The sequence below is a fragment of the Epinephelus lanceolatus genome, chromosome 5 (genome assembly GCF_041903045.1).
Source record: "Epinephelus lanceolatus isolate andai-2023 chromosome 5, ASM4190304v1, whole genome shotgun sequence".
NCBI classification, from domain to species: Eukaryota; Metazoa; Chordata; class Actinopteri; order Perciformes; family Serranidae; genus Epinephelus; species Epinephelus lanceolatus.
In genome coordinates this window covers 26,634,672-26,646,151 of record NC_135738.1, presented here as the reverse complement: position 1 = coordinate 26,646,151, position 11,480 = coordinate 26,634,672, and the positions used below count along the sequence as shown (strand labels likewise).

Sequence of the window (11,480 nt, the reverse complement as noted above, 5' to 3'; positions counted from 1 at the left end):
ATAACCCTAGCGTATTTAAACGCCGCAGAAATGTGTGGCACTTGCGCTCTGCTTTATGAGCCTTGTGTGTTACCCTATATAACATGACAACAGCTCACATGATAAAATTAAAATACCACCAACCACTGTGATTCTATGAGATGTCCTATTTGTCCAACTTTACACCTTGCTATTTTTTTTCCTGCATTTAGCAGCTAACAGATGCTCGTTTTTTTGTTTTTTTTTATAAAGCAACATTTGACTAGGAAGACATGACACTTCAGTGCAAATTATGTCAATATGCAGTTTAAATGTGTGTCAATAAAATAATAATAATTTAAATGATAAATTTAACTTGCCAGTATTTCTGGTGCTGACTTTATCTACCAGTCTAATTGTGCACATGGCTAGTGGTGAGGTTGCGGAACTCAAACTTCTCACGTGTGCCAAGCGTGTAGAAGAACTACTATGGACCTATATAGAGCTAGAGTTTGATTTGTCCGTCGTGGGCTACTGTAGAACAACATGGCGGGCTCTGTGGGACAGGATATGCTTCAAGTATAGCTATAAACAGCTCATTCTAAGGCAACGAAAACACAAGGATTCTTATTTTCAGGTGATTACACACTGATGAAGACAGTTATGAATATTATGTGCAATTTCTGTCAATAGATGCCCCTACATCCTGCACACTGGACCTTTAAGGACATAATCTGATTTATTTAGGTTTATAGAGAAACCTTACCTGGTAAAACATTTCAGTCCTTTAACGATAAGTCAACTGGCATTTGTATTTTGTTGGACAAAGATTTTTTTCTTAGTTCTTAAAAAGTTGAAAACTTAAGAGTTGCGAGGTTTTCACTCACCAGTGAAAGCACTTGAAATGGACTCATAAGAAAAGAAGATGGTACCACTTTAATGAAATGTAGTTGTGATATTTCTTAAATCTGTCTCACAGATTATTACCGTACACACTGGAATGAGGAGGAGGGGGCGGGGGGGTTCCTAAAGGCAACCACAGCTACACAGTGCTCTGCCTGCTCTCGCGGCTGTACCCCATCGACTCCGCAGAGTGAGGTGGGAAATCAATAAATATCCCATCTGAGTCTGAGTCTGCAGACTCTAGCACTTGTCCAATTATGGTTTCAGGGCTGGATGATTCACTGGGCGGTGTGGAGGACGCTCCCTTACTGAGATCAGTCATTGTTGTCGTGGCCTCAGTGCCGTGCAGAGCTCCTGAGGAATGAAGGGGAAGGATAGAGGCAGACGACAGAGGCAATGCCATAGCACTCGCCCCCGCTTGTACGATACCTGTGAATGAGAGGGTGCTGGATTATTATGGATTATTACATTATGATTTCAATCTTCAGACCTCTTAATCTGTGTCATACCGTTGAAGTGAGAGCCCACACACAGCCTGTTGGAGGAGGGGCCAGACAGTTCAGAGCCTGAGGCCAAGTCTGCGTAGGCCAGACCTTGTTCCTCCAGGCATGTGATAATCTCACAGGCCGAGTGGCGCCGAATTCCTCCGCTGCCAACAGAGCTGGCATCTGGGTCATACTCAGCCACAGGGGTCAGCAGCAGAGGGATATTGTAGCTTTTCGATCGTACCACAGGGTTTTTAGACGGCTGGTCAGCAGACTTGGACCAGCCCCACGGTAAACGCTTTTCTAAGAGGCAAGAGGAAGAGTAGGGAGGGTGTTTAATTTATGTCACACGTCACACAAGGCATTATTACTCTGCTTTTGGATTCACTGTCTCACCCAGAACACAACAATTGGCCTCGGCACCATCTGCAGAGTAAAGCCCATGCGTGCCCAGGTAGGGCGAGACAACCTTCTGAATCAAGGACTCCAGCCGCAGGTACTCCTCATTCACACCACGGGACTCATGGACCCCCTGAACACAGACAGAGACAGGCATCAAAGTCACAGTGATAGACTGTATCTGTTGATCTGAACTGAAGCTGTTTCTTGGATCTTAAAGGGATACAACCAGCTTTGTGTAATACCAGTGTGGGTAGGCTGTGTAAATGAACTGTGGTAAACTTCCCTCCATCTCACCAGTGCTCAGAGCTCCCGGCTCATCTCTCAGTTTAAATCTGCCGGATGACCCGCTTTGCATCATGCGGCACATTTTCACTGGCTCTAGGGCTGTTGCTCAAACTACAGACTGAACTCCTGCATTTTTGTACGCCTGCCACGAAGGACACAATAAGTATCGAAGCAGATCAAAGGAGAGACTCGCTCAGATCAAATGGTAAAGCTAAACAGTGCTGATCAAATATTAAGCAACATTCTGTTACTGTTTTGTAAATTTCTCGCCTAAAACATTTTCAGAAATATATTTTAACATACTGTTTAACTGTAACTTGAGAGCATTTGTTACCAGCTGGCTGCCATATTGTTTCCTGTGTCAAAACGGACAAGCCCGCATTACATCACCCACCAGCAGAAGCATTAATTGGTCTGGTGCAGTGCATTGCATTCTGGTAGTTGTAGGTTTTCTCCCTCTTAAGCAAAAACCAAATGCTACAGCCCTTTTCCTCTGTTACCTCTGTTCATGTAGCAACAATTTCTCTTTCTCTTTTGCATAGACAGCCAAGTTTTATGAAAAGACCATCAGAAAAGACCACTGGTCACAAACGACCATGTGCAAAGCTCAACAACATGTAAACAGAAAATAAACAAACACTGTGTGAGTAAACAAGCTATTAAGTTTAGCCTACCTGTAGAATAAGCAGCATCTGTGTGACAGAGGGGGGCACACGGGCCCGAGGTCGAGACAGGGCGTCCTCTAACTTTACACTCAAGACTATCGTGTTCCTGAAGTGAAGCAGCGCGAGCTGTCGGACAGAGGGCTCCTTCCCCTGCACACATCAAGGACACAGAGAACAGCAGAACTGAGCAACAATGATGATCATCATCCAGTTATTAGTTGAGGTTGATGATGCTTGGGGCAGCAAAAACAAAAACCAGCTGACTTCTCTTAAGATGTTTGCGTACCTGGACCGGGTGGAAGATGGCCTGCAGCATCGAGAGAACATCACAGAAGAAGAAGTCCCAGGTCTCTGCCAGAGAGTCGAGTAACTTCTGACCTGCATCAGTAACACAGAGATGAAAACAGTTGATTTAAACTGAATTCACACAGAACAGACCAGTACAAAATAAAATGTATTTCAACCTTTCATTCATTCAGTCAGTCATACCTTCGTAGAACCTTATCTTGTCCCGCAGGATGACCATGCCTTTTGTCAGCAACTGGTTCTGTGAAATACAGAAAAAAGACGCCTTTAAATATAAACATCTGAGACACAACCACTTTTATTCATCTGAAAGCCATTAACTAATCTCACACCTATTTCATTAAATATTAAAAGTGTATTACCTGAAGGTATTCTGTGAAGAAAAACCCCAACTCAGTCTTCAACAGATGCCTGAGAAAACAAAGGAGGCCTCTGCTTCACTTTATGACTCAAACACAACCATCAGTAATCAGAGGATGGACAGCATTCAAACAATATTATCTCATATCTCTGTGAGTCAGATGTTTACAAGCTGCAATTAACAACTGCATCACATGTGACTGTGCAGTAGACTGAATCATTGTGACATCATGCCAACAACAATCACTTCCACCTAGACAGCTGGAGACTGATTTAAATTGTGGAGATATATGAAACTGGCAAACTGTGGAGAATGTGTGGTAACATGTCTGCTGGTCATTTTCATATTTTTTGTCCTAAAATTTCCTCTTACCGGTAGATGTGGTTACAAAGATGAGATTAATAATGATCTTAGAGCTGGATTTTGACCTCAGTTTAATATGTTTGGGAAATGTGCCAACTGGGCTAATAAAGCAGGACAGATATTTATTACAGATCCTGTAAGCAGGTGGTTTAAAAGCAATAACCAGGAAATGGCTGAGAAAAGAGTCTCCAACGACCTCTGAATGGATAGAAATAGTTAAGGAAATTTATGTTATGGAACAATTTACTTTTTCTCTGAGTCATGCCACTAAAAATGTGGAAAAAATGGAAATCTGTTTTTTTTTTTTCATTTCAAGTGATTTTTTTCTTTATATGTGTATTTTGTCTGTTTTATCCCCTTCGGCATTAAGTCATACAGAGTGTACTATAGCTTGTGAATGAGTGCAACATTTCTCCTTCCTTGAAAACACCCGGACTTTCCATGAATCAGAGTTATGGATTATAAGGGCCTTTGTGATTTTAAAGGACGATCATGGACATAAAGGACCTATTATCCTTGATACTACAATGCAGCTTTGGTTCTCTTCATTTTCTGTTTTGAATGAATGAATCATTTTTATTTCGGTTACATACATCTGGAAAAACAAAGATTATTTCACACAAATTTTCTCAGTCTGTAACCGAAAAAGGAATAGGCTGAAGCCCAAGGCTTATTTTTGCCTATAGCCAAAGGAAAACCCAGAATATCAACGATACCAAAGAAAGGAAATGAATAAATTAATAATTAAATACATTATACTCTAAATTATAAGCAACAATTTGATCACTTAACATTATAATCTATAATCATTTTGCATTTTAAGGCTTTTTTTAAAACTCACAGAGCTTCACAGTTTTAAATCAGCATTTTTTGTAAAAATAAATACATAAATAAAATAAAAACAAAATATAAAAAAAAAAATCTGCAAACTTGTTTATTTCTGTCGTCATTTTTCAGCCATAACTGTAACGTTTAAAGATATAAAGTTAAAGACAATGGTCCGACCTATCTGACGTTTATATTATACACGTTTATATTTTAGACACCTAAAAAAAAAAAAGACCCACCTCAAAGAATCAATATACTTTAAGTTTACGCTATATTTGAAATACTTTTACTGCTTTACCTCACACACTCACTAATGAAGGCAGCAGTTGACCACTGACTCCCGTGTTCTGCAAAGTAAAATGTTTTTTGTCAGTGGAGGCTGGTGGCTTTGAGATAATGGTTTCAGTTCCTAGTCTGCACTCGCTGTCTGACAGCCAGGTAAAGAAGTGAAAATATTCTAAATATAGCTGAGGCAGCATTTGCTCAGCACAGTTTAATTTTATGTACGTGATGTGGAGGGTTTTCTACCTGGAAGTTATTGTGAGCAGACATTGTGATTCCATCTATTACATGAATTAGAATCACAGGATGTAAAGCAGTCTATGTAGAAGCGCCCTGTTTTCCTGGTAAGTTGAAGAAATGTGTGTCAACCTCCTCGTGGCTTCTCTGTACATGGAAATATGTTTGCTGGGCTGTAATGGAGGCTGATGAGATAGAAGTGATGCGTCTGGTTTAGAAAGATAATGAGATATCTGGGATAACCACATGACTCCCCAGGCCTACATACAGTACACTTACACACACACAAACAAACTCATTCACAAGAAAACATTCAGTCAGCAAACGTAGGACAGTAATTATACTAATTATAGCACAAATGACATCAACAGACTCGATTAAGGATGTTTTCTCTGTGCTGTGTGAGAGTGTGTGGCTGTTTCTGTTTCTGTTTCTGTCTAAACTTACCGGACACCTTCGTTGAGCGTGTAGAGTTCGTTATCTGCCAAACCCTTCTTCTGGAAGACTGCGATGACAGCGTTGTGGATGCTGCGGCATGACAAACACACACAAACATGTCTATGTAACTGTTCAAAAAGCATTTTCAGCCACTAATTGATTGTATCTGGCGTACCTGTTCCAGGTGGCGTTGGCTCCTGCCCTCTTCTGCTTCTCTCCTCTGTCCTCTGGAGAACTTTTCTCGCTCTTCCCCAGCTCGCTGAGGCTGGGGGAGCTCATCAGCTTCAGCCGGTGCAGAGTCCTCATGAGGGAGATATGGAGAAAGTGGAAAGACACAAGCACTAAGTAGTGGACAGGAGAGAAAGAAGGTCAGGCTCTGCGCTGACATACAGAGAGACAGAGAAGAAACACGAGGAGATAGCTGGAGGGGAGAACATAAGCAGAGAGAGGGAAGAAGCACAATGACAATAGAAAGAGCGGCCGGTGACAGAGGAGAGAAGTAGGACAGAATGATGCATGGTGAGAAACGGGCAGCACGTTTAAGGCAGGGTGGGCGGAGCTAAGAGGAGAGGTGGGCCACCGCTCTGCCCGAGGTCTCAGAAGAGGAGGAAACAATAGCACATGCACTGATGGGGGGCAACTTCTTCCTCCCTCTCTCTGCTGCTCTTTCAGTACAATACAACCATTGATGCAAACAAATATTTATGCAGAGCACAGATGCCAGAGGAACTGCAGGGTAAGCAGACTGAAGCAGTCGGGACTTTGTTGTGCTTGTCACTGTACAGCGAGGAGGTGGAGGAGGAAGTCGTCCGGCTTATTAACAACAACAACAGGGGTAGGAAGCAGAGACACAATGCGGGACAATAAAGAAGGTTTTCCTGCTCTTCCATTTTCAGCACAGCTGGTGCAGGGAAACAAAAGTCAAAAAGCAATCCAGTGTGTGAGACTAGAGCCTGACCGATACTGGAGCTCTGATGCTGATAATGATGATTGATATTTGAGAGCTTAACATCCAGTTTTTGCTTTAATATCCCATTAAATAGCTTTAAGGTTGGAAAGCTCATCTTTTTCTACCCTGTCTGACAGTTTTGCATATATATGTTGGGTATTAGGTTGTAACCATTTACGGTGATGTTTGAACTCGGATGTTCATACTGAATGTAATATTCAAATCTAGGACTTTTTTGACAGCACCAAACCATCAAATAGACGTATTCTGGATGTCTTCTGCATCTTTTTGGACACATTTCCCCAAATCCAACCTTACATGTTTGATATCTTTGGGGATTTTGGGATCTTTATTAGAATATATTTTTTAAAAACTTGTGTGAATTTGAACAATGTTAAGCAGCACAGTTTGAGTTTGTAATACTTGACCCAACACTGCGAGGTCACTGATTGTAAAAGGGTGAGAGGAATATTTTTGACAATTTGGGAAACACTTACTGTCTCTCTTTGCCAAAGGTTATATGAGAAAATCGATACCACTCTCATATCTGTATGCAAACTATGAAGCTACAACCAGCAGTTCATTAGTTTAGCCTGAAGACTGCAAAACAAGGGAAACAGCTGGACGAATTTGTTTTCTGTAACTGCTTATCCTGTTAGGGGTCACGGGTGACTGGAGCCTATCCCAGCTGACATTGGGCGAGAGGCGGGGTACACCCTGGACAGGTCACCAGACTATCACAGGGCTCTTGATGACATGTCTCCATGAAACTCCCAAATACATTACATTTAAAAACAGGGTATAATGTGGTAATCACTGAGTTTTAAAGTTGCTGTAAAGCAGACTTTGTTACCTTTAGACAGAGCCAGGCTTGCCGTTTCCATCTGATTGCAGTCTTTATGCTAAGCTAAGCAAGACACAGATATAAGCGTGGTATCAGTCTGCTCATCAAACTCTCAGCAAGAAAGCAGAAGTGAGCATTTCGCAAAATGATAAACTATTACTGATAATAATATATCATTCATTCATTTTCCGTAGCCGCTTATCCTCTATCCTCGGGGCGCTCAGGCCTATCCCAGCCGACATTGGGCAAAAGCTTGGTTACACCCTGGACAGGTTGCCAGACTACCACAGGGCTGACACATAGAGACAGACAACCATTCACGCTCACATTCACACCTACGGACAATTTAGAGTCACCAATTAACCTGCATGTCTTTGGACTGTGGGAGGAAGCTGGAGTACCCGGAGAAAACCCATGCTGACACAGAGAGAACATGCAAACTCTGCACAGAGGGGCTCCCCATTCGAACCCCCCACCCTTGTAACTCAAACCAGGAACCCTCTCGCTGTGAGGCGACAGTGCTAACCACTACACCACCATGCAGCCCAATATATCAGCCAATAGTTATTTAGAGATAACCTAAAGAAAAAAATTGATATGGATCCCTTTAAGTAGTTTTTAAAGATTAAAATCAGTTGAATTTGTTGAGCAAAAAATGTATTAAGCGGGACAAAATAAACTTAAATTTAAAATATAAACTCTATAATGGAGACAGAAGTATATCTCAAACTGCATCTTTGGCATTTCTCTACAGACATTGCTCATTACACTTCAGCCAATATATATCAGATTCCTGCATGGGTCTAATTCTCAAGACCTGTTCCCAAACTGGAATCGCAACGTGCAATACCGCACCCTTGCTGCCGCCTGCACATCTGACCAGTTATTTCTGCAATCCAGAACTGTCGACACAAGATCCATCACCCAACCCAAAACCCCAAATTCTGTTATAACCATCCTTTGTTTAAATAATTTGGTTAGGCAGGGCATTTAAAGTGATATTTTTTTTTACATGTGAAACTAAGATACTGTATTTTAAAGCAATGCTAATTCAGGAAATATTATTAAATTAATATGTTTGCTTGTTCTCATAATATAGAGCAGTCAGGGACTGAAATGTTAAAACATAAAATTCAATTCAATTAATATATTTATCATCCAACACCTGCGATCTGACCTGCATGTTCTTTTTTTTCACCCAGAAACAAACCCACACATACAATTAAGACAAAATACAGCCCACAAATCCTCTTTATTGCGGCTCAGGTACCCGACCCAATACTGGATGGACATATGATACGATATATCTGCAATAAGTTAACATCATCGACATATTGGCTTCGTCATTTGTTGGTCTAACACCATATGAACCTGTGATTCTAATCCTAAGTCACTTCAGGACATGAATGTAACAAAACAGAAAACACTGTTTGCATATTTACAGGAGGGACTGGTGAAAACTAGCACTGTGAAAAAGAAATGATGAGTTAGAGCCCACGCAGTCCAGAAACTCTCTGCTGACAGCACGGCAGTAAACAACAGACCCCCTTCCACGCCCACATGCACACAGACACAGAAAACATAGAAAGCAAGTGTACAAACTGATGAGATGTACACACGTAAGGAAATGAGTCAATCAAACATCCCACCAGGAAATCATTATCATCAGGTCAACATGTGTCGCAGGCAAAGCTCAGCCGCTTAATGAAATCTTCTGGGAGGAGAGACGGTGGGATTTTCATGAACGCTAATTAATATTTCATGCATTTTCCAGGATGCTGTGTGTTGTGAAATTTTAATCCCAGGAACTGAGTCTCACCTCCTGATTGGATGCTCGCTGCTGCTGTCCATGTCGGGGCTCGGGGGAGGGGCAGAGAAGGTGCTGAAGTTGAGTGACAGGGGTCTGGAGGAGGGCCGGGAGGCATGCCTCCGCCTGAGTCCATCAAGCATCTGAACGTGAGACAGGAGATGATGGAGAAATGGTTATTAGAGGTCCAGTGTGAAGGATTTAGGGAGACATAATGGCAGACATGGAATATAATGAAATAAGTATGTTTTCTTTGGTGTTTCATCACTTCAAAATAAGACTCATTGTGTTTTCATTACCTCTGAATGAGAAATGTATATCTACACAGGAAGCAGGTTTTCATCCACAGAGTCTGCCATGTTGTACCCCCATGTTTCTACAGTAGCCTAGGGTGGACAAACCAAACACTGACTCTGGGTGTGCCATTTGAGTGTTTGTGTTTTTGTGTCTGCCACTGTAGTTAGCAGCCTCTCCACTATGAGCCAAACATAATTGGAAAAACACAGATTTTTATAATGAAACAGCTTTATTCAGTGTTTTTACTGGTTCAAATCACAGAGTCCATTTTTTTTGGAGAGGAAGAGACCTCTGCAGATAATTCTGCTCCTGATAAAAACCTCCTGAAAGTCTAGATCTTAACTTTAAAGAGAGAAAGGGTGAGCACACATTAGCAAGTGCTGGGCTAGCAGCCCCTCCGCAATGAGCTGGACCACATTGGAGAAACACTAATTTGAAAAATAAACTCTTATATTCAGTGTTTTTACTGGTTTAAATCACCTGGTCCAATTGTTTTCGAGAGGAGGAGACCTCTGTGGATAATGTGGCTCCCACTAAAAATCTCCTCAACAATGAATCCTAACCGGGAGTTCACAGAGGAGATGTTTCAGCTGGTTGCAATCTGTAATCCTCACCCCTAGATGCCACTATATCCCACACACTGCTCCTTTAAGGTTTGACTGACAGTAAACGCATCATCAAAGCCACACAAGGGTGATCACAAGATGAAGCAGCCCTGTGAGGCATCAGAGAAAAATGTCTGAGGCCCGGACACAGTCCCGACACTCCTGCTACCACTGACGATGAGACAGTGAATGAAATATGAAACATAGAGGCACCAAAACACCCAGACAAAACAAATTAAAGTCAAACTTACAGTGATGGGGTCACAGGAGCAAGTCAAGCCACACATTTGTGACCTCCTTAAGGGATATGTGGTGTGAAATCAGCTGGGTGCTTTCTGTTTCCTTTATTCTGTTATTTCAACAGAGTGTTTTGCAATCTCAAGCTACGCCCCAAACACACACACACATTACATCAGAGAGGAGAAAAAAAGGGAAATGCGTGTGTGTGCATGTACAGTCCAAGTGTGTGAATGATTCCTGTTTTTAATAAAGCCACAGAGCCAGTATGACAGTACAGTATGATGGTGTGTTTGGGTGTCTCCCCACAGGAGCACACTGGGCACAGTAAAGCACCATCCCCTGGTCAGAGGGGAGAACAACAGTCTGGGCTGTCACTCCACAGACAAAGACACAACACGAGCCTTCTTCCCTGCCATCCTGCGTGCGAGTGATAAAATGGGTGAGTGGTGTGTGTTCAGAGGGATTGCTCTGCAGTTTCATTACCGCCATACACATCTCAGGCAGAGGCACAGAGGCAGACTACACACTGTGTACCCGACATGCCATGCCACGCCAGTCTGGGCATTTATGCTTTTGTTCACCCCTCCTCCTTGTCTTCCAGGAGCGACTCCAGTCAAATCGATACCACTTTTAATTTCTATTAGTCCTTATTGTTTTTCTGCTCTATTGATGCTGCCTCTGTCATGTTTATTCGACATAAGATAATCAATCAATCGTCCAGACACGCAATCAACAGTCCACGTTTATCCTACAGGGAGGAATGTACAGCCAGTCGTGCGTACGTGGAGGGTTTTTCATTTTTTCTACCTGTGTGGACACGAGGATGAGGCAAAGTAAACAGCGTGACTGTCTCGTGGACACACACACACTGACACAATCGCATCATAAAGTCCACCTATGGATAAAAACTGTATGATAATGGCCACAAAGTTGTCGTATGTCATGCGCCTCTGCCCGCCCACTGTAGCCCTGCGCGCACCGTACCTTATCCTGTCGTGTTGGTTCCTGATGGGATGAAACGGTCATGTAGCTCCGGTGCCGAGTGTTTACCGTCCGGGCTCATTGGCGGCTGGCTCCTCTACTGTTCGCCGCCGGGCTGCGCACCCACACGGGCATCGGGGTGCAGGCGGATGGGGGGGGGGGGGGTCCGACCTGCTGTGGCGGTGGAGGGGGGACTCATTCATGAAGCATGCGCCGCCGCTCGCTCGCTCACTGGCTCGCCCCC

General features: G+C 42.8%; 1 protein-coding gene across 2 annotated transcripts; it reads right to left on the bottom strand.

Annotated features, from left to right (window-relative positions):
* Positions 1-208: 208 nt before the first annotated feature.
* prr5a (proline rich 5a (renal)) lies at positions 209-11,480 on the bottom strand. Of its 2 annotated transcripts, none has more exons than XM_033635282.2 (11): positions 11,240-11,480; positions 9,126-9,256; positions 5,689-5,814; positions 5,523-5,603; positions 3,367-3,415; positions 3,188-3,245; positions 2,985-3,076; positions 2,708-2,848; positions 1,743-1,878; positions 1,371-1,649; positions 209-1,290 (listed from the first exon to the last, which is right to left on the bottom strand). In XM_033635282.2, exons 1-11 carry the CDS (start codon positions 11,279-11,281, stop codon positions 1,001-1,003), a joined length of 1,425 nt encoding a protein of 474 aa, XP_033491173.2. In that variant the 5' UTR covers positions 11,282-11,480; the 3' UTR covers positions 209-1,000. The 2 variants fall into 2 exon arrangements, with proteins under 2 accessions (XP_033491173.2, XP_078024110.1); XM_078167984.1 differs by lacking the exon at positions 11,240-11,480 and adding an exon at positions 10,267-10,365 and having other exon boundaries at positions 871-1,290.

Bases quoted from the DNA above. Each gene is read 5' to 3' on its own strand.
- prr5a (XM_033635282.2), bottom strand. From the start codon at position 11,281: ATGACCGTTTCATCCCATCAGGAACCAACACGACAGGATAAG. The intron at 3,416-5,522 runs GTAAGTTTAGAC...TTGTTTTCTCAG, and splicing joins ACGCTCAACGAAGGTGTCCG to GCATCTGTTGAAGACTGAGT. The intron at 1,879-2,707 runs GTAGGCTAAACT...GTCTGTGTTCAG, and splicing joins AGATGCTGCTTATTCTACAG to GGGGTCCATGAGTCCCGTGG.